This window comes from Pan paniscus, chromosome 16 (assembly GCF_029289425.2).
Source record: "Pan paniscus chromosome 16, NHGRI_mPanPan1-v2.0_pri, whole genome shotgun sequence".
Classification (NCBI taxonomy): Eukaryota; Metazoa; Chordata; class Mammalia; order Primates; family Hominidae; genus Pan; species Pan paniscus.
In genome coordinates this window covers 9568154-9591367 of record NC_073265.2, presented here as the reverse complement: position 1 = coordinate 9591367, position 23214 = coordinate 9568154, and the positions used below count along the sequence as shown (strand labels likewise).

The window sequence follows — 23214 nt, the reverse complement described above, 5'->3', positions numbered from 1 at the left end:
CAGAGGTGCTTCCAAGGTGCAGCAAATAGGAAGCCCGTGGCAGGCAGTAGAGCCTCAGCGGGGCCCCTAGGCTCCTGCAGCATCCTCACCTCCACCCAGTTCAGTTCCCTGGAGGTGAGGCTGCACTCCTCCATCCTCTGAGCACAGAGGGAGAGGTGGGTGGCCAAGTTCCCTTTATGAGGGGGGCTCGGCCCTTCCCCTCCCAAGTGCCAGAACAGAGGGCAGTGGGGGAGGCCAGCATCCCTTACTTCCTGGGCCCCCACTGTGGCCCAAGGCAGCCCTCACTTCCTGGGCCACCACTGTGGCCCAAGGCAGCCCCATAAACTGTGGCCTGGATCTCTCTGCTGCACCAGGTCCACAGGGCAGGAAGAACTTTCTAGAGCTACTAGTCTAGATTCTCAACCTTCATTGTTCAAATTTAAAACGTGACACTCTTCAAGTATCCTCTGACCCCCCAGTTCTTGGAGGTGGGGGTGTGCAGGCATGGAAGCCCCCTGAATACTTCCTAGTCCAAACCCTTCAAACAGGCAAACACTGATCTGAAGAAACCATGCAATTCTCCAATGGGCATTTCTGTTGGAAAAGGATTAATGAAAATCACTTTACTCAAGAGAAGGAATTGGGTGGGGATATTTCTCAGGACCTCCTCCCCCGAGCTGGGGTGCAGCTGGGCAGGGGTGAGGGTACCTGAAGAGCAGGGCTGCAGGAGATCCATGACCACTGAGTCGGCCCCCTTGGTGTAGACGTTGATCTCATCGGTAAGCGGGTGCCGGATCACCACTGACATCCTCTTGCGGACGGAATCGAAACCCAGTGTGTGCAGGAGCTCGAAGGTGAGCCTGCCCAGGTGGGGCAGCTCCACTGACACTTGGTCGTGCAGCCGCTCCACAAGCACGCAGTTGTAGGCTCTGGCCGCATACACCAGTGCGGCCTCATCCGGGCTCTCCGCCTCGTACCGCAGCTCGCGCTCTGACTCCTGCTCCTGAGCAAGCTCCGAGGCCCAGTTGTCCGCCTGGCTGCTGTAGCCGTTGCTGGCGATGGCCGAGGTGGGCTGGCCCAGCCTCTCCTCCAGCCTGAGAAGCATGCCGTCGCTGGACGGGGTGGACGGGAAGCTGGAGCCCAACTTGTGGCTGGACTTGTTGGCGGCCAGGCTCCCGATGCTGCTGCAGCCTGAGGTCAGGCAGCTGGGTGTGAACCTCCGCAGGAAGTCTTCTATCGTCTTCACGGGGGACTTCAGCTCAAACCTCACCCTCACCTGCAAGAGAAATGGTCAGAAGGCAGGTGAGGGAACTGCTATGTCCCCCAGAAGCCCCACCCAGGTTCCCACAGGATGCTCCAGGCACTTGGAGGAACAATGACCTCGACTTCCCCACTGGGGTCTCAGAGCACAGATTTCCCATTTCCCAGATTTCAGGCATGCATTGAAATTGCAAGCAGAATAGTGTCGCAATAATAACATGTTGTGCACATTATCATAAAACTTCTTAAAGTATAATAATAATAATAAAAAAAGAAATTGCAAGCAGAGACAGTACTCCTTCCTTGAGATCGTCCACTGGCCTCTTCCACTTCTCTTAAACAAAGGTTATGCAAGATTCTTTCAGAACGTGATTGCCGAGGGCCCATCAGTGAGGCCTGGATGTAAGCAGGGGAGTTGCAGCTGGTGGCATCTGCAGGCTTCTTTTGGGGCTGTCCCTGCACTACAGCGTCCCCTTGCTTTGCAAAAAACAGCTCAGGGGAGCAGGCTCACCATTGCCTGGCACAAAACTGGGCATTTTTTTTCCAATTAAAAAGTCACTTAAACCATCAGTTTATACTTCCTTTGAATTATGTCTATAAAAATTTAATATACAAATCACATTTCCAGTCCCCAAATAATCCTTCTAAGCGCATTAAATACACTGACAAATTGAGGATCCCAAACATTGAAACAATATTTTAACCACCACAGTAAGAAACAAAATGAATGACACATACACACACACACACACACACACACACACAATTGTTAAAGTTTCAAAAAGCTCAATGATAGGGCAACAGAGCCACGCTTTTTACTTGCTCTTTATTGAAAGAGCAAATGTCAAAACAACCAAAATACTGAATTAGCAATTCTTAAAACTGCAATTTTACCATCGCATCCTAAGTTGTGAATTACAGTAACAGCCTCCAGAAAAATCAGGTGTTTGGTAAAGCAAGGCGCATAGAGCCAGATTTTGATATAGGTGCTTTTCCTTTGGTCTTGCTATGACTTTAAATACGCTACATAGCCAGCTGGGAGATACAGGCACCTGCACAGCAATCCCTGCTGGCTCCAAATGTCCTCGAAGGTGGCGCTCACCAACCAATATGTGGGAACAGAAATGCACCCAGAGACATGTTCACCTGCAGCCTGAGTGTGGGTGATTGATAGGCTGTTCCCTAGGTGGAACTCAAGCCGTGTAACCTTCAGCACAAGCCTCAATGACGCTGCCATCTCTCACCCTTCATTTAACATCTGTCAGTCAGGGTCTAGCCCAGAAAAGGGGCACTTCCTGCAGGGATACACACCAGAAGGGTTTTTAATGCTGGGGGCAGAGCCCAGAGGCCAGATGGGGGATGCTGAGGCAGCCAGCAGATGAACTGCAGCTTCGGGAAGCAGCTCCAGCCCAGGGCTGCCGGCCTAAGCCTCAAGCCTGCTGGTCTCTGAGTGGCAGGCCTGTCCACTTGGGAGTCACTGGGTCCAGGTACTGCCAGACATGCTGCCGCAGCAGAGAAAATACAGGCCACCTTGTTCACCCCACATCGCCTGCGGAGGGACCTGCTGGAAGGGCAGACCCAGGAGGCTGGGAAGGGATCCTGGGAGAGTCGGGGGCTGGGAGGTCTATGACACACACCCACCCCATTCAACATTCAAAACTGCCTGGTTCCATATGCATATCACGCTTCTGTGCCCCCTACACTGCTTAGCCCACTGCAGGGCTTTCTGGGGTGCACTGGGTGATAGAGGAGCTTTCATACGTGCAACCTTTCCTCTCTCAGGAGAAAACCTTAATGTCAGACTGAACCAAACCAATTTGAGCATTGCTATATTTCCAGTATCCTAAGTAGCCTCTGATCGATTCTCGACCGCTTTTCATTGAAGAACAATCTTTGATGCCCCATAAATCCTCCCCATGGCCCCACGGCCCAGGCGGGCACCCCAGGCACAGGGAGGAGGCCAATGTGTCTCCAGCTGCATGGCTGGTAGAGTCAGGGTCCATGTGCAAGCTCCTCGTCCCAGAAGCTGGGCCCCCGGCCTGTCTTGTCCTCTCTCCTGTGTGGATCTGGGACCCTGAGGCTCGGGGAGGTTGTCCTGGGCAGCCTCCCTCTGGCCCTGCCCCAGGCCAGGCAGCGAAGGAAGGACCCAGGCAGGCAGGGCCTCCACACACCCACCTGCCTACCTGAGGCTGGCCTATCTGGCTGCCCTGTGTCCCTCCCCTCCCAGGCTCAGAAGTCATCTCTGGTGGGCTGTCCCCTCCCACTTGGCCCCAACCATAGCCCCTGCCCACTACAGCCTGGGACCAACGCTGCAGAACCACAAGCACTGTTTTGCCCAGTATGAAGCACCCCACTGCATCCCCCTTAGGTCACGATGTGCTAAGAGCGCTTGCTGCAGGAAAGGGAAGGGCGCCTGCCCTCAGGAGGACTGACAACCATGGCCCGCAGCGCAGAAGGTCAAGGTCAAGCTCAGGGACCCTCCAGAACTTGCCTTTGTTCGTGGCTGATCCGGGGACGTGACGACGACTGTGTTGCAGATGGTGAGTGCGATGAAGAAATCAAAGACGTCAGACAGCTCGGGCGAGAGGTGGGCCAGCAGGTGCTCCTGATGCCTTGCCACGGCTAGGCTCTTGTCACACTCACTCACCTTCTCCAGCAGCTTTGGGTCGGGCGTGATATCCTTCTCCTGGGGAGAAAGGGAGGCTGGCAGTGAGTCCCACCCAGTAGCCTGCCGAGGATCTTGGGGCGTGACTATTTAAGGTATTTTGATTTTATTATAAGCTGTAAACAGAACTTCATCTCTCATATACATATATGTCATTTTATAATTGTAAATTACTTACAATTTTAATTGCACAAAATATACATAGCTTCTATCCACTTTGTGAAAAAGATGCTTCAGCATTGCCCTCTAGTCTTTTCGCTCTACATTTAAATTTCACATAATCAAAATATTTTATATACATATTGGTGGTTTCCATTTTCTCCAAAACATTATTAATTGTCTGAACTTTTCCAGGCTTTTAAGAATTATTTAAAAACACATTTTAACAACTTGAAAATGGACATGTCATCATTTATTTGACCATCCCTTTATCACTGGATATTTAAATTTCTTTCAGTTTTGCTGATGTAAATTACACATTGATAAACTTCCATATGTAGCAATCCTTGGCTGAATCGCTAAATTGCTAGACAAGAAAGTTTGAATACTTTAAATACTCTTGACTCATACTGAAAAATGCTGTCAGGAAACCTTGTTCCAATGCAGCCTCCCTCCTGCCAAGCGTGAGAGCCCCCACTCCCAGGGGCCCTGTAGAAACCCACCAATCAGCGTCCAAAACTCTAAATCAGCCCTATTTAGATGGCAGCTTCTCTGTGGGTTTAGAAGCACATGAGAGAATGAGGCCACAACAGAGCCCTCTGCTGCATTGGTAAAACATTTCAGAAGTGAAAGGCTCTTTCAGAGGTTATTGCTCACTTCTGCGCCTCTCCCTGCTGGATGATGGTGGTCCATTTATGTCTGGGCGGCTGACAAGGCCAGGCAGAAAGTATTTTATGGATTTGGGCTGGTCTAATTAAAACTCCCTTGGGAGGGGTTGGCTTTGCTTTTTAGCGGTTGTCATCTTGTCCTGAGGTTTTATTTGCTTCATTTGGCAGCACGGGCTTCCTCTTTGTCACCCTTTCTGGGTGACTTGCCAGCAATCAACCAGCCTTAGAAGCCATGCAAAGGGGCCATGTCAGTGTCTTGGAAAAGACGACAGTGGAGAGAAAGTGTTGGCCAGAAAAGCTTCTGCTGAGTAGAGCCAAGCCACCCAGCGACAGTGTATTTGTAGGATTAAATATAGACACCTTCCATGAGCGGGGGATGGTGAAAATGGGGAAGAGATGTGGCAGCGCCCTAGCAGGAGGCCCTGTACACTCACCATGGGGCTGCTGAAGGCCGTGTGCTTGGACAGCATGCTGGCCCTCTTGGCCTCGGCCCGGCTGCCCGTGCGCCGGTGGGACTTGGTGCTCTGGGTTCTGTGCACCACCCGGACACTCTGGTGGCTGCCGATGCTGCCGCGCTGGGACACCGAGCCCCCTCTGGGCACCACTTCCTCCTCCTCCGAGTCTGCTTCCTGGTACCTGGCCAGACGCTGCGCTGTGGGGAGAGGGCATAGGGTGAGGCATCATGGTGGAAGGCTGGGCGGAGAGAACCCATTCAGTGTGTTTTAGGTTCCGCGAGGCTTCCGGCAGGGCAGCCCCAGAGGATTCACCACCCTTGCTCTCTAATAGCAAGGGACAGAGAACATCCTCAGTCAGCTGCAACCTGGGGAGGTTGATATTCTCAACTCTGTTTCACAGAGACTGGCTTTCATCTCAGAGAACGTAAGGAGCTTTCTAAGGTCGCACGACTTAGGGGAAGGGGAACGGGTTGACGTCCAGCCGGTCTCTTCAGGTAGAGCCTAGGTGTACATGGGTTAGGGTGGCAGGTGGCCGGGGGAGGGAGGCAGGACAGAGGGTGGCGGGCCTTCCAGTCATGCTGGGATGACGGTGCTCACCTGGTGCTGAGCTCCTTGCCCACATGGACGGTGGCCACCATCTGCTCCTGTCTGGATGAAATGCTATGGCACAGGGGGGCTCACACTCCCAGATTGCACAGCTTGGACCCCTACAGCTAGGGTTTGGACTCAGCTTTGAAACTCCATCCAAGATGATCTTGACTGTGATGTTGCCCTGCTGAGCAAATTCCCCATGACCTGGTGAACGCTGGGCAAATCCCGTTTGGAGGTGCCTGCGCTGTGGCTTCTTGCTAACCCATGGCTCTGAACCAGTTTTCTGGGTTTTGCCCAGGGAGGACAGCTTGTTTCACCGTGGATGAGCAAAATGGAGACCATTCATGAGGATTACTTATCAGAACAACCGTTTAATCAGAACTTCAAGCACAGGCATGGTGCTGAGTCAAAGCAGCAGGGGCCTGTCAAGAGGCCGGAGAAGGAGATACTTCTGGAGCTGGCCAGCCGCTTGGACCAGGCCTTACACTGCGTATCTCTTAACAGACCCTCTGTGAGAGATGAGAAAAATGGGGATAAAAAAGGGGAAGTCACCTGCCCACCATCACAAGGCTGAGTACTTGCCAATGCCAGGATTCCAACTCAGGGAGATCCTAATTCCAGGAGCAGATGCCCTGCAAATGCCTCCCCAGCTCTCGGGTGGCATCAGCTCAGTGCACCGGAAGCAAGGACACACAGAACCTGGACACATGACTCTGTCCAGCATGAGGTGAGGGGCTGGGCTTCAGCCGCCAAGAAAGTGGACTGGCCCATCCCACCCTCCCCCAGCAGTGGTCCCGCACATCCGGAGCTCCATGGAGCCATCCTTCAGGGCCCCCTCCTTCCCTCAGAGGCTGTGGGGGCCATGGCTGGTATGTTGGTGTTCTGAAGCAGTTTCTGATCGGCAGTGGCCCCTGGGATGCCTTCCATGGCCTCAGGAAAGATGAGGCCCAGGAGCAGGTAATGCCCCCTCCTGGGCATGCACAGCCAGCTAGCTCCAGGTCATCTTGCCAAGCTGTCAGAGGGGGCACACCCATGGCTTCCACAGCCGGTTCTGGTACGTGAGCAGGGCTTGGGGCTCAGAGTCCATCTGAACTCCTTTATGAGTGAGATCTGGAGAGGTCAGATCATAAGATAACTGGCTGATGACGCTCCTTGCCTGGGTGCCTGTCAATAGCTGATCCAGGCACTTCTCTAAAACACGCTGCTGAGATGTATGTGGTTTCATTCATCACCAGGAAGCTCCCTGTGTCTTGAGGCAAGGAAACCCTCTGGTTTTATGGCAGCATTTGGCAACTGTCAGAATCTTTCTGTAATCTTAGCTGGGATCCTGCCCCAGGGAGCCTGAGCTTCCAACTTTATTATTATCTTTTAAATGTATTATTATTATTAATGGATAGATCAGCACTGTATACATTCATGGGGTGCAATGTGATGTTCTGATGTATGTGTACAATGTGGCATGATTAAATCATGCTAATTAACAAATCTGTCACTTTGCTCGCCTATCATGTTTTTATGATGAGACAGTTAAAATGTACTCTCTCAGTCGTTTTGAAATGTGTAATACATTTTTATTGCCTCTGGTCACCTGGCTGTGCAACAGATCTCAAAACCTATTCCTCGTGTCTGTCTGAAACTGGGTCTCAGCTTTAAGGGCTGCTGTAGAACCGACTGCCCCTCTGATCCCCTCAGGACTCTGCTGAGTTCTGTTTTTGAGAAGAGCACACAATGCACTGTGCTGCACCAGGTTTAGCAACTATGGGAGGGGAAGGGGAGGAAGGAGGGAGAGGAGAGGAGGGTAGGAGAAGGGAAAAAGAGAGGAGAGGGAGGCCGAAGGAGGCTGGTGGGAGGGAGGGCGGGTGAGTGGATGGAGTACTGTCTCTGATTATCTATTTTGGGTGGCAAATAAAACTTTAAACAAAGTGGGTAATTTCCTCTGCCTTCTGTTTACTATGACTGCTTTCATTTTGTGTTGAGGAAGACTGTGGCTATCATGATAATCCTTGGTTTTATAAATCTCACAAAAGTGTCAGGTAAACAACAGATGCTTCCCACCAAATCCTTCTAAAGAGCAGCTTCCTAGTCATGCCCGCTTGCGTTCCCTCTGTCCGGTTTTAATTTGCTGTTTCTGTAGCATGGACTCTGTTTCTGTCACAGGCAGGAAATGGACCCCAAGCTGCAGTGCAGGGTGCCCACTCCCCGGGTGCTGCAGCCCCAGGCACAGTGGTGGCGGGGACCCTGGTCCATGCCCTCTCCTGACTGGGGTGGGGCGCTGGCTGCAGTCACACCCTGGGCTTCAGAGGCTGGTGTCTCCCCAGAGACACCAGGTTGAAAGGAGGCAGCCACAGATAAGGAAGGGAGAGGTGGGAGTGGGGACCGCTTCAATAATTGGGAGTGAGGCGATTCATCTTTCCAGTTCCCAGGAACACTGTTCCAGGGAAGAGAATGAAGCATGAATTAGCCAGTGCCCTTCTGAGGATTTTATGACTAGAAAATGGTTGGATGACAACAGAGACATCTCTCTGTCCCTTGGTGTGGCAGAGCAAGGGGACCGGATGCCTTGGGAGTGAGCTCCTTGCGGGTGGCTTGCCTGATTGCTTAGGCGGATGCCTGGCACCCCAGACACTGCAGGAACAGGGCGGGCGGCCGTGCCAGTGCCTGCTCTATAAATAGCACCGGGCTTCAGGCACCTGAGCTGCTGTGACAGCCACGTCTTTATACTCCCTTGAAAATCAGTAATCCCTGAAGCATGTGTGTGTGTGTGTGTGTGTGTGTGTGTGTGTGTCTCCAAACAGCTCTGGATAGGGCAGCTTTCTGGTTCAGCCTGGGTTGGGAGCCCCGCACCCCCAGACTCACCATTTGCATCATGAGAATATTCTACACCAGACACAGTGCATCTTCGGAAAACCATCTTATTCTCTGTCAAAGTGCCAGTTTTATCTGAGAAAATGTACTGTATCTGTCCTAAGTCTTCCGTGATGTTCAGAGCTCGGCACTGTAGCTGCGAGTCTGTTTCTTCATCATACAACTGCATGTCCTGGTTAATGAAGTACACTTGGCATGCTTTAACAATTTCAATGGAAACGTATAAGGAAATTGGGATCAAAACCTGGAAGAGACAAGGCACACAGGATGAATGACCGTGAGGACCAGGGAGCTGGGGAATTACTCAAATCTATTTAAATAACAAATGACTAAAACCGCAAGAAAGTAGGGACTATACTGTACCTTTAAGAGAGCTTAAATAGGTTGGTTTAGAGTCAGTATCGGAAAAGTATTAGAGTATTGGCAAAGAGAATAAACTAGGACAGCTTATGGAGCAGCTGCAGGGCGGGGATCCACTATGGTGTCTGGAAGTATGGTACCCATGGCTTGGATAGAAGCAAGCAAGTTGTGCTTGAGAGAGGCTAGGACAGGAAAGAGAGAAAAGAGAAAAAAAATCATGGCACAGTCAGTCCTCATAAGCAAGGTCACCTCACACCACACTCCATGGTGGCATTCGACCCCCAGGCTTTCCCTGGGCTCCCATCTCCCAGGGATACAACCCCAAGTTCAGGGGGCAGTGCAAACACAACAGACAGTCTTTTTTCAGATGCTGGCCTTGTGATTCTGTGCTCTTCTTGTACAATGCAGAGGAAAGGGAAAGAGGCTTTGAGAAAAACATTCAGTGATGCCTCCATAATTTAAGAACAATTCTCCTCGAAATTAATGTTTGCTTACTCATTTGTTTTTGTAGAGTAACAGTATTGAACTAATGTTTACAGACTCAGAATATCACACACAGACTAACTGGGTTCTCCTGGGAACTGAAGTACGTTAATCAAACACCAGCTACAGTCCTAACTCGAGGCTAGAACAAAATTTGCATTTATTTAGAAAACTAATTTAGACAGTTAAATAAGACTGTTTCCTGTTGTATGAAGCACATATAAGAGACAGCAAAGGTTCCCTCCTAGGCAAAGGCTGAGCCAATGTCCTCTGGTCACTCAGTTCCCAGGAAGGTTGGTAGTGACCCCACTGCCCCCTCGTCCTCTGGACTCTGGGACCCTCCCCACTCTTTCACAGACCTTTCTGGGCATAGATAGCCAGGCATTGACTGAGAGGTGTCAGGGAGGCATGCAAATTAATAATAATAGTAACAATAGCAAGTGCAGATAAATGCAATGTGGATAACCTCAACTAAATCCTGGAGGAGAAAAAGCACATTTATGGAAGGACTAGTGGGATCTGAAAGAAGGCTGTAGTTTTGTTCAAAGCAAAGGACTAGGCTGGGTGCAGTGGCTCATGCCTGTCATCCTAGCACTTTGGGAGACCGAGGTGGGTGGATCACTTGAGGTCAGGAGTTCAAGACCAGCCTGGCCAACATGGTGAAACCCCATCTCTACTAAAAATACAAAAATTAGCAAGGTGTGTGGCATGCACCTGTAATCCCAGCTACTCGGGAGGCTGAGGCAAGATAATTGCTTGAACCCAGGAAGTGGAGGTTGCAGTGAGCCAAGATCGTGTCACTGCACTCCAGCCTGGTGACAAAACCAGACTCTGTCTAAAAAAAAAAAAAAAGAAAAAGAGAAAAAAAAAACAAAGCGAAGGACTAAAGTTGGCTTCTTAGTTTTCACAATGTCCCATGACAATGTAATATGTTCACATTAGGGGAAAGTGGGTGAGGGATGCATGGAAACTCTCTGTAACATTTATTTAGAAAACTAAATTTTATTTTGGAGTAATTTTAAGGTTTACAGAAAAGTTGCAATGACTTTTGCAACTTTTCTGTAAACCTTAAAATTATCCCAAAATAAAATCTATTTTTTTTAAAGTAACTGAAAGGAAAAATAACAAAATGAAAACAGTGACCCAAACCAAACTCTCAAAGCACAAGAACCGTAAGAACAGAAAAGGAGAATTTTAACTTAAAAATCACCCAAGGAAAGATCCCATTGGTGATTTAGGCTGAAAAATAAAAGGCAGAACTCCAGGTAGATATATTTGCCATCTTCCTAGATGCAGAATTTATAGGAAATTCTGAACAGAGTATGATGATTTTAAGTTCTCTTCATAAAAGTAAAGCAATTATTGTATGATACTTAGTATTGTTACCTGCAGAACTATTATCATTGTTAAAAATGAGTAAACTGCAGCTGTGACTGGGGATAAGGAGCTTCCATCAGACTTGGGGACATAAAATAATGACTTCTTCTCTTGATACCGCCATATCCACAGTCCATGTCCTGTAGTAATGTTCAAAGAGAAATGTCATTCATCCAATGGAAAAATAAGAACATTGCTAGCATATATTAAAGCAAAACTTTAATATTTGTTACCTGATGCAAGCACATTTGGTTTTCTTAGTCAGCTTTGCCATGTCAGAAAGCGAAAACACAATGTTCTCAGCACCTTCGATCCAACTTCAGGAAGGAGGTGGGACTTGGTCTCTTCCTTACACTGAGAGTTTCCCATTGTTGGTGCTAAGTGGCACCACTTGTCCCAACACAGAGCTACCCGCGTGTTGGCAGCTGACAGTGTGAGGCGCCAAGACAGAATTTCTTAACACGCATCTCACGAAATACCAGTCTCACGAAATGCGCAGCAAAAAAACAGTCAGTAGGCTCAGACACTGCCATTAGTGTCCTTTCCTGAGATTCACAATTCACATATGGGAAACTCTGGGAAGCCAACCGTAGTGCACATTGCCTAATCCACTGGACCCACACCTGTCTGGTCACAGAAGCCTTTTTCATGTCCCGTACATCTGTAACTTATGCCACTGGGCTGAGACCACATCGCACCCACTTGGTGTAGCCCTACATGGAACCTAACTGCTAGTCCCTTCTTAGGATCCAAAGCCATTTTTTGTTTCTCTTTTCATGAAGTTCCCATTAGTAACATTTGTGCTTCTCCTGCTATTAGCCTTAGTTCGGCACCAGCTTACTGATACTTCTTCCCCTGGAATTACCACCACTGCTGTGATGAAAGCATTCTTCCACTAAGAAATCGTCAGTTCAGAAAATAACATTACAGTCAGCTCTCAGTATCTGTGGCTTCCATATCCGTGGATTCAACCAACCATGGACCAAAAATATTAGGAGAAAAAAATTATATCTGTGTGTATTCCCTAAACAACACAGTATAACCATTATTTACATGACATTTACATTGTATTAGGCATTATAAGTAACCTAGAGGTGATTTAAAGCAGGGGTCCCTAATCCCCAGGCTGCAGACTGGTACTGGTCCATGGCCTGTTAGGAACCGGGCGGCACAGCTGGAGGTGAGTGGCAGGTGAGTGAGCATTCCCACCTGAGCCCCGTCTCCTGTCAGATCAGCAGCAGCATTCGATTCTCACAGGAGCACAAACCCTACTGTGAATTGTGCATGGGAGGGATCTAGGTTGCACGCTCCTGATGAGAATCTAACTGGTGCCTGATGATCTGAGGTGGAACAGTTTCACCCTTAAACCATATCCTCTGCTACCCCCACATCCGTGGAAAAAAATATCTTCATAAAACCAGTCCTCGGTGCCAAAAAGGTTGGGGACTGCTGATTTAAAGTATAGAGGAGGGTATAGGTAGGTTATATGCCAAATACTATTCCACTTCATGTCAGGGACTTGAGCATCTGAAGATTTTGTTGTAGAGGGGGAGTCCTGGAACCAACCCCCCATGGATACCGAGGGACAGCTATACTCTGCCATGCCCATTCACCCAGGCGTTTCCATGTGGCCTGTGCTGATGTAGGCTGCCCTTGAGTTCAAGTCAGTGAGAAACTGGGGTTTTAACTTTTGAGTGCTAGGTTTGCATGTCTGGGGGCAGCCCACCAAGCTCACCTGGAGCCCACTCATTTCTTTCTTTCTTTCTTTCTTTCTTTTTTTTTTGGAAACAGAATCTCACTCTCTCACCCAGGCTGGAGTGCAGTGGTGCGATCTCAGCTCGCTGCAACCTCCCCCTCCCGGGCTCAAGCCATTCTCCTGCCTCAGCCTCCCGAGTAGCTGGGACTACAGGCACATTTTTTTTGTATTTTTAGTAGAGATGGGATTTCACCATGTTGGCCAGCTGGTCACCAACTCCTGACCTCAAGTGATCCGCCCGCCTCGGCCTCCCAAAGTGCTAGGATTACGGGCACGAGCCACTGCGCCTGGCCCCCACTCATTTCCGATCCATCTAGGAGACTTACCGACTGCTGAAAACAGAGACATGCAAACAAGGAGCAGGACACACCAGAGCACGTCGCAGTTCATCTGCCTCTCCAGCTTGCTGCGCTTGTAGCGGGGCCCACTGTTGTTCAGCAGAGCCTTGGTTTCATGTCCTGTCGGGGAGGACAAAGAGACATGGCAAGTCAGAGACTGGAGCTAAGGGACCAGCTGCACGGATGGCGTGGAGGGAATTCCATGCTGCCATTCAGTGGTGCTTAGGTGAGAAGCTCGGTCAAAAAAGCAGGGTTTAAAATTAGTCTTACTTCCTGTTGAACAGGTCTGAAAATAAATAAAATAAAATGAAATTAATCTTATATATATATAATGACTGTGGAGAAAGAAATGGAAAGAAATACACTACCGTGCCAAGAAAGAAGGCTTTGGGTTGAGGTACTATTCAAAGAATTTTTGCTTTTGCTCCTTTCCATTTTCCCAGTTTCCAAATGTTCTACAATGGGGATATGTTATGCTTTTTTTCTTTTTTTTTTTTTTTTTGAGATGGAGTCTTACTCCGTTGCCCAGGCTGGAGTGTAGTGGTGTAAACTCGGCTCACTGCAACCTCCGTCTCTCAGGTTCAAGAGATTCTCCTGCCTCAGCCTCCCTAGTAGCTGGGACTACAGGTGTGCACCACCACGCCCAGCTAATTTTTTGTGTGTTTTTAGTAGAGATGGGGTTTCACTATGTTGGCCAAGCTGGTCTCAAGCTCCTGACCTCATGATCTGCCCGTCTCAGCCTCCCAAAGTGCTGGGATTACAGGTGTGAGTCACCACATCCAGCCATGCTACTCTTAGAAAACGGTGAGGGAGGCCAGGCACGGTGACTCATGCCTGTAATCCCAGCACTTTGGGAGGCCAAGGCAGGCGGATCACGAGATCAGGAGATCGACACCATCCTGGCTAATACGGTGAAATCCTGTATCTACTAAAAAAATACAAAAAAAAAAAGTAGCCAGGCGTGGCGGGCGCTTGTAATCCCAGCTACTCGGGAGGCTGAGGCAGGAGAATGGCGTGAACCCGGAAGGCGGAGCTTGCAGTGAGCCGAGATCGCGCCACTGCCCTCCAGCCTGGGCGACGGTGCGAGACTCGTCTCAAAAAGAAAGAAAAAGAAAAAAGAAAAGAAAACAGTGAGGGGAAGTGCTGGAGAACACAGCGCTGTCTGGCGGCAGGTGGTGCCAGGTGGTGCCAGGTGCCCGAGCCTACCTGCGTAGATGACAATGCCGACGACTGCGTCCGTGTTCCTAAGGGTGCAGCCCCTCAGCAGCAGGTTTTCTTTATACAGCCCGGCCTTTTTCCCGTTGTCATGTATGCTGTAGAGGGACAGTTGGCACATGTCACGTGGTTGCAGGCCTGTGCCTCATGTCTGGAGCCGCACTGCCTTGAGGAAGGAAGGCCCTGACACAATGAAAGCTTGGGGCCGCTGGGATCTGGACTGGGAAGGGTACAGGGGGCCCCCGAGAGTGGGTGGCTTGCCTTGTGGGTCTCTGCAAGAGCTGAGACAGAACTGCTGTTCACTAGTCACTAGGCATCCAGAAGCAGCTCGAGAGCCTGGTGTTTATTTGTTTTGCAGATGGTCTTGTTTTCACTCCGGGACTGATCACCACTAGGAAGGGCAAACCCCCAACCGGCCAAGGAAGGCCTTGCTTGGTCTCTGTACATCTCCTGCTCAACACAGGAAATGTTACTCCTAATCAGTCTCAAGTTGTCATAAAAATACAAACATCTTTCTCCAAAAGGGGACGATATTGGTTTCATTTTTAACATCCTTTTCTCTTACAAGAAGTTATAAATTTATTAGAAATATTAATATACGTGGTCTGAAATGTGGTAAATTCCATGAAACAATTCTATAAATTCTGTTTTACTGCTATTTAGATTCAGAGGGATAGTCTAAGCTTAAGCTACTGGTTTTCAAACTTGTCCTCCGGGCCCACTGATGACCCAGGCTGGCTGGGCAGTCTTGGGCTAGGACCGCCCTGGGACAGATATGGCCCCAGGGGCCAGAGCACAGGTCACAGGGGGAGGCCTCATAACCGGAACTGTAGCCCAGGCCTGCTGTGGTTCCAGGTTTCCAGAACAACAGCAGGGGCCCAGCCTAACCCACCCCAGGCAGGGCCACCAAGGGAGTGCCTTCCGAGAGGCTACCTTTTCACACCCACCCCCCTCTCCGCACACATTCCCCACACTCTCAAGCCCACATGCTTCCTGTATGGCTCTTAGCGTCTCACCAGGGACACCTGCAGGGGTTTCCCTCCTGCCAACTATTAGCCTTCTGACCAGGGAAATAAACCTATGTCCTAGTGAAGAAGAGAAGCTAAACAGTAAAGGCAAGGCTGAAATGCAAGCTGGGAGGATATATTTTCCACAAGTCAGTTATTTACCAACAGCAAGGGTTCTTCGCCAGAGCAGTCACAGGGGGGCCACACAAGGGCTGTTCAGCCAACGCCGTGTCTACTGTTCCCTTGGCAATGCCAAGACGGAGTAAGGTTTTCCTTTAAAGAGAGATTCGAGACGGCAAACCACTTTGCCAGCCACAGCATCAAAAGCCTGGCAGGTATGAGATATCCTTAGGTACAAAACCCTGCTCCGCACTTGTGGAGTGAGGACACCCCCTATCACGTGTCTCCCGCGGACTTCTCCAGCGAAAGCCAGACAAAGACACCATTGCACTGGGACAGTAGAAAATAACAAATCGTCTCCAAGTTCAGGTTATGCTTATTAAGGAAAAACGATAAACTTTATAGAAACAAGAAAAATGTTCTACATTAAATGTTCTTAATTGTGACACTGACTTTTGAGCAACTACTGTGATTTCTGATGAGTCCAAGCCAGACGGCAACTTGGCACCTTGCACAGATGCATCGACCTATACAGGTCCACGCCAGAAGGAAGAGCGAATGCGAGGGGATGGGAACGCACTCCTGCGTGAACAGCCCACAACACAAAGGGGAGGCTGGAGAACGACATCACCATCAGGTGCCTGGTGCCTGGGCTAGAGGCTGCCTTGGGCTTCTGAGAGAGAGGGCCCCGGCCGAGGGCGACACAGGCCCAGAAGCACACAGGCACAAGGCTCAACTCCACAAAGACACACACAAGAAGGTGAGCCGTCAGCTCCGTTGTCATGGGCTGAACCGTGTCCCCTCAGAATTCAGCTGGTGAAGCCCTAACTCCCAGGACTGCAGAATATGGCTGTATTTGGAGACAGGGTCTTTAAAGAGATCCTTAAGTTAAAATGAGGTCCTTTGGACAGGCGTGGTGGCTCACACCTGTAATCCCAGCACTTTGGGAGGCCAAGGCAGGCGGATCACTTGAGGTCAGGAGTTCGAGACCAGCCTGATCAATATGGTGAAACCCCGTCACCAGGTGTCCTTGACTCCTCCCCCATTTTTACATCCATTCAACCTCATCTCCCTGGCTGTGTCTTTAATCCATGCCCTCTTCTGTATATCTCCATGCAGCACTGCTCTGATTCAGGCGTCTGCATTTCTCTGCTGGAGCCGGCAACACACGCTTGCTGGCCTCAGCTCCACTGGCCTGGGTTCCTCACGTGGGTTCCTCACACAGGCATCGGAGCAATCTTCGAGTGTGCGCCTGTGAGTGTCCCCTGCAGGACTCCTCATTGCTCCAGCTTGACGTGGGAACAAGCCGACTCTGCAGCCCCTGCTTGGCCCACAGAAGGGGTGGCTTCTGTGGTTTTCTGCCCCAGCCACCCCCACACAGCACGTTCTGTCCACTCTGTGCTAGCCTCTGCCTGAGGTAGCCCGGCCTTCCGGCCTGGGCTCAGCTTCTGCCACCTTCAGGGCAGTCCTCCATGCCACACTCCCAGGCCCCCCACCCAGGCCAGCTGGCAGTATTCCATCCACTTCCATGTCTCTGCTTCCAAACAGGAGCTGCTCATGTCCTATCCATTGCACACCCCAGTGCCTACCTCAGAGCCTGGCAAACGTTGAAGGCTGCCCGGCCCTTGGCTTTGAGCTGGGTCCCTCCAGTGGGGGATGACAGGAAGGACACTGGAGGAGTGGCTGAGAGCAAGAAAAGACAGGGAGTAGGCTGGGTGCGGTGGCTCACACCTGTAATCCCAGCACTTTGGGAGGCCGAGGTGGGAGGATTGCTTGAGGCCAGAAGTTGGAGACTAGCCTGGCTAACATGGCGAAACCCCGTCTCTACTAAAAATACCAAAAAAAAAAAAAAAAAAAATAGCCAGGCATGGTGGTACACACCTGTAATCCCAGCTACTCAGGGAGGCTGAGGCAGGAGAATCACTTGAACCCAGGAGGTGGAGGTTGCAGTGAGCCAAGATCGTGCCACTGCACTACAGCCTGGGCAACAGAGTGAGACTCTGTCTCAAAAAAAAAAAAAAAAAAAAAAAAGAAGAAAGAAAGGAAGGAAGGAAGGAAGGAAGGAAGGACAGGGAGTTTATTCCCTGCTCCCTCCTAGAGAGGCAGCACTGGCTGGCAGTGTCCCCTGACCAGGGCTATGAGTCTCCCCAGGCATCTCCCTGGTCATGAGTCCCCCAGGGCCACTCTTCCCCATGGGGCATCATGGCAGTGACTGCTCAGCGGCCACTGATCTAGCATCTGCTCTGTCTCCGATGCGTCCCCTACACCCACCCACTCCTGCAGAAACACCTTAGCAAAGATGCACCCTTAACAAGTATCCTTCCTCATCTATATGAATCAGGGTGTTCAGTCTGCTTCCTAAGTGGGTCCTGACTGACATAAGTTGGGAGGAAGGAATGACAGATAATTCCTTCCATTGGCAAATCCTGGGCAGCATTTGCTTTAAAATAATCAGATGTTCATATTTTTGTATAAATAATACATAAAAATAAATAAATATTTCTGTATAAAATAATCAGATGTTCATATCTAACAAAAGTAGTGTGGAAATTACCAGACTGTTTTGTGCTGATGTTCAATATTTTTAAGATATAAATATGTCAACTAAAGGTGGCAAGGTGAAATTAAAACATTCCAGTTTTAATGAATCTAGTTGATGCAGTTTATTTAATGCTTAGTCACTGGCAGTAAAGACATTTTGGATACAGCCCACACAAGGCTCCAACCAGATACCAGGGAGGAGGGGGAAGGGGCCCTGACAGCTCTGTTGTTAGTGACAGCCCTGCTGTCTTTACTAACCACCGTCTCTGAAGGGTGTCACCCACCAGGGCGAAGAGCCTACCCCAAAATGCAGCTGGTGCTCGTGCCGGCCCTATGCGGTTGTAGGAGGCTCTCCAGGTCAGAAGCCTGCTCTGTGGGTTAAGAATGGTCACCAAAGGAGAACAGGGTTGGCTATACTTGTATCCGACAAAATAGACTAAGTCAAAAACTATCCTACAAGACAAAGAAGGGTCAATTATGCAGGAAGACATAACAATTATAAATATGTATGCATCCAATATCAAAGCACCCAAGTATATAAAGCAAACATTGACAGATCGGAAAAGAGAACTAGGGAACCTGCTTTACAACGTGAAATGGAATTTTACATTGGATGACCAACTAACCAGACAACCTCTTTGCTTTATTCTTTAGGGGAAAGTGCAAATGTTTGATTGATTTGTGGCTTCAGAGGTGACCACATGCCATAAAATTGGCTGAGCACAATCAGCAGGGTCAGGCTGAGCCAGGCCTCCATTCCCAGGAGGCCTCTCTGGGCGATGACACCTCAGGGTTGGGGCTAAGGAGTGAGTGCTGGGAACAGCTGGAGAAGGTGGGGAACGATGTTACTTCCAAATCCTAACTCCGAAGATTTTATTAGGGCTTAACTATATGAGGATCCTTCCAAAGCAGCCTTAAAGGGCACTTGAATAATGAGGCTCCTAGCACTATTTTTCTGCCAGCTGGAGATATATTTCACATACTATAATGTTCACTCATTTAAAGTTCATAGAGTTCTGTATTTTGCTTTGTTTCAGATAGGGTCTCGCTCTGTTGTCCAGGCTGGAGTGCAGTGGTGTGATCATAGCTCACTGCAGCCTGGACCTCCTGAGCTCAAGCCATCCTCCCACCTCAACCTCCTGAGTTTCTGTGACTACAGGTGTGCACCACCACACCCACACCAGGCTAATTTGTGTGTGTGTGTGTGATTTTTGTAGAGACAAGGTCTCACTACATTGTCCAGGCTGCTCTTGAACTCCTAACCTCAAGTGAACCTCCCATCTAGGCCTCCCAAAGGATTACAGGCATGAGCCACTGCACAGCCTAATTTTTTTTCTGTTTGTATTTGTATCATCAGAGTTGTAAAACTACCACCACCAGCTAATATGAGAACATTTTCTTCTTTCTTTTTTTTGAGACTGGGTCTTGCTCTGTCTCCCAGGATGGAGTACAATGGCACAATCACGGTTCGCTGCAATCTCTGCCTCCCCCGCTCAAGCGACCCTCCCACATCAGCCTCCCAGGTAGCTGGTACTATAGGAGTGCACCTCCACACCCAGCTAACGAGAACATTTTCATCACCCTAGACCCACGGACAGTCACTTCCCATTCCTATCTCATTCCACACCCCCAAACCCTGGCAACTGCCAATCCACTTTCTGTGTCTAAGATTTTCCTACTGTGAGCATTTCACATGCGACACCTTCTTTTTTTTTTTTTTTGAGATGGGAGTCTCGCTCTGTCACCCAGGCTGGAGTGCAGTGGTGTGATTCTGGCTCACTGCAAGCTCCGCCTCCCGGGTTCACGCCATTCTCCTGCCTCAGCCACCCGAGTAGCTGGGACTATAGGCGCCCTCCACGACACCTGGCTAGCTTTTTGTATGTTTAGTAGAGACGGGGTTTCACCGTGTTAGCCAGGATGGTCTCCATCTCCTGACCTCATGATCTACCCGCCCTGGCCTCCCAAAGTGCTGGGATGACAGGTGTGAGCCACCGCGCCTGGCCACGACACCTTCTAATTCATGTTGTACTTCACATTCATTCCTTCACTGGACTCTCATGTCAGCCTGTGAGGTTGACAGGCAGTCGATGATACCTCCAGGATTAGGAGAAGGCCGGGGCTCAGAAAGGCAGAATAACTTTCCTAAGGCCACTTCCCAGGGAAGAGAAAGAGCCTGTATTCAGACTTGGGTCTTCTTGCTACAAACCCAAACTCAGTTCTGTTCTCCAAGTGCAAACAGTTAATGTTTCAAGTTTGGAATGGCAGGTCCTAAAAGAGGCAAATCTGCCGGCATTCCTGGGCTCTGTGGTGTGAAGGAGGTTACGGGGCAGCAGCTGCCTCATGGAGGCTGCAAGGAGGCCAGTGGGAGGAAGCAAACCAGGGAGGTGGCTCTGCAGCTGAGCCACTTCCTGAGCCTAGACAGCAGATCTACCTCCCAACTTAGCTCCCTGCCCTGGGCATCAGGACTGGCATGGGGTTAAGACCTCCTTTCTCTTTGCTTGGGACAGATAGCATTACCAGGCCCTACAGGAGGGAGGATTCCTGCCCGAGGGAGCACTCCAGCCCCAGGGAGCACTCCTACCCCGGGAGTATTCCTCACTGTGAGGCTGCCCCAGTCCCCTTCAGGCTGATGGTCTGGGGCAGGGCTGCTCCCTCTGGTCGTGCCCCACAGTCACGGGGGGAAGTATTAACACACTGCTGCTCCACCCCCAGAGGCCCCTCCTGACTTGTCTGGCTGGGAGAGGGGCCATCCAGGCCCTGACAGCCCTGTGGCAAGCCCAGAACACCCCGGCTGGTGGAGATGGCGAATCACCGTTAAAGAGCGTCAGGTGTGGAGAGGCCTGAATTGGCTGGGCGCACACTGGCCCAGATGGTGCCTGCGCCCAGGCTATAGGCGGGCTACCAGGGTTGGACGATGGGTGGAGTACACGAGGAGACAACACGACATGACTGAGGGCAAAGCAGGAAAGGATTTCACTCTGGGAGAGCTGCTCTTCTCATGTCCCTTTCTCGGGCAACATGCCGGTGAGGACACCACACGAGGAACGCCTGCTGGCGGCACAGGCTGGAGAAACCCCAGTGGGCCTGGCTGGCTGGCTGCAGGCAGATGACACCCACTCAAGAGGCGTCTTCCCCAGCACCCGGGGGGAGTGCAGCCAGGCCTGGGGGTACACAGCCAGGCAAGGGCCTCATGTGGGAGGCAGTGAGGTGCTGGGGCTGAGCGCAGGGCGGAGACACCACCCCAGACTCCTGTCCTCACCACACTGCTAGAGACAGTGGCTGAGCAATACAATGCTCCTCCCGTCTCCTGAACCAGACTCCTGTCCTCACCACACTGCTAGAGACAGTGGCTGAGCAATACAATGCTCCTCCCGTCTCCTGCACCAGACCCTGCCCCTCTCGTCCACCCCAGCAGAGGGCCGTCACCTTTCCTAGGCTCTGTGGGATCCAGCAGGCTGCAGGCCTTCGTATCTGTCCCTGCTGTGCCTCCACTGCCAGGCACCGCCCTGTCACACCAAGGACAATGAGCTAGGAGTGCAGTCTTCAGAAGAGAAAGTCGACTCCTGGTTTATTTATGTTTTTGGTGGAGTTGGCACCGTAAAATCATTCCAGGGATACCACTGAACATTCTCCAGAGACTGCCCTCACCCCACTCTTTACAATTGTTGTTTCAGGTCAAGATGTCTAGCAACCCAGCACCTGCTCTCTGTAGCCGACTCGTGCCTGGGAATTCCCAGCAGTGCTGAGGATGGTGCCGTGCACACAAACTCTTGGGGCAAGGGATCAAGGAGGCCTGGGGAAGATGGCCCAGGAGTCAAGAAAGACCAGAAAAGCCACAGCACACGGGTTGTGCTGAGTATTTCCTCCCCAAATTGTAGAGGTTATATGCTTACATTTTGTTGTTGAGTTTTACCCTGCTTTAATTGGCTTATTTAAGGGGTGATTTAATGCTATCCATGTCTGATTCTCAGATAATAAGGGCAATTCCAGTGGGACATCACTTGGCTGCAGACACATTTCAGCTTTTGCTGTGCAGAGCTCACTTCCGTTGGGTCATCCCCAGCCCTACCGCCTGCCACTGTGTGCTGGGCACAGGCAGTAATGCTGGAGGTGCTGGCAAAACAGAAGACTCAACCTACACCGAAAGCTCTTAGAAATGGGGCCACTTCCAGAAGCAGATCGCTCCCACGCCTCCGTATGTCTGCGTGGTGGGAGTGGAGGGGTGGGGGGGGTGGGGGAAGTGGGTGGGGCAGGCGAGGCCACTGCCTGGGCCATTCAGCGGCTGCAGGCGTCAAAGGTCCATCCCTGCCTCCAAGCAGGACAGTGCCAGGAGGTGGCCCCTTGTGCTGCAGGCGAGAGGGCTGAGCCCATGGGAGGTGGCTGAGGCATGATAGCTGGAACAGAGCTTGAGGGCAGAGGAAGGTCATGTGCGTCATGCCCCTGTCACAGCCTTGTTCTCCAGAAGACCATCCCCAAGGGCCCTGGCAGGCCACTCAGCAACTCCGTTCTGACACTGCCTATTCTCTTCCATGTTTTTGCCCACAGCACTGACCACACGCACACACTCCGATTATTATGGAAATTTTCAAACAGACATGAAGGTGGTTTCTACTACTCCCCATCACGTGGCTTCAGCAAGTGCCAACACAGGGCCAGGCCTGTGCCCTGATCCACCTGTCTTTCTGTTTTGGAGCAGGAAGGGGCTGGCCTACTAGATACACTCTAGGTTATGCTTATTTGTTTTAATTGTCTTTCTTTCCCCCTAACTAGAATGAAATAAACACAAAGGCAGGAACTTCCGTTTATTCAGTTTACCACATTACATCCAGTGCCTTGAATGCGCCCAGCATGTAACAGGTATCAATAAATACTTGTTCAGTGACTGAGTGGAAGCATACATTCATGAAACTCCACCCGGCCTACTCCTGCTTCCAGGTAATGGGGCCATGTGTGGTCAGCTACACATCTCTGGTCACACCCATCACCTACCCGGGCCTGCTGGCAGGAGGAAAAGCGGTACCTCCTCCTCACAGATGGTAGTGGCAAGCTTCTACTGACAACAGGCTCTTACCCACTACTGACAACAGGCTCTTACTTCCAAAAGCAGCCAAGAAGGCTCAGGTGCTGGGCCACATTCCCAAACAGCTACACCATGTGGCAAAGAGTATTAAACGCATACTTTATAACTGAGAATGTGTATACACCTGCCTATGTAGTTAGCAAACAGAAGGATGCGCGCAGGCAGACGCACGATACTCACATGCAGCCGCGAAACCTACTCAGGTCGTTGTTTGGCTTCTCGCATTCGATCACGCTGGTGAACGTCAAAGGATTGAATTCGGAGACCTAAAATAACAGCACGTAGACATTAGAGA

At 50.5% G+C, this 23214-nt stretch overlaps 1 protein-coding gene across 4 annotated transcripts in view; it reads right to left on the bottom strand.

The window, feature by feature from the left end:
• The window catches only part of ATP10A (ATPase phospholipid transporting 10A (putative)), a 186336-nt gene that overhangs the window by 34336 nt on the left and 128786 nt on the right, over positions 1 to 23214 (bottom strand). For 3 of the 4 annotated variants that reach the window (XM_003828068.6, XM_063596989.1, XM_055098745.2), the window contains 8 exons: positions 23100 to 23185; positions 14163 to 14269; positions 12945 to 13076; positions 10872 to 11002; positions 8634 to 8886; positions 5166 to 5383; positions 3731 to 3925; positions 688 to 1255 (listed from right to left, as the gene is read on the bottom strand). In XM_003828068.6, the coding sequence (XP_003828116.3) occupies positions 688 to 1255; positions 3731 to 3925; positions 5166 to 5383; positions 8634 to 8886; positions 10872 to 11002; positions 12945 to 13076; positions 14163 to 14269; positions 23100 to 23185 (1690 nt within the window). The remainder of the gene's footprint in view (positions 1 to 687; positions 1256 to 3730; positions 3926 to 5165; positions 5384 to 8633; positions 8887 to 10871; positions 11003 to 12944; positions 13077 to 14162; positions 14270 to 23099; positions 23186 to 23214) is intronic. The other variant, XM_063596990.1, reaches the window with a different exon arrangement.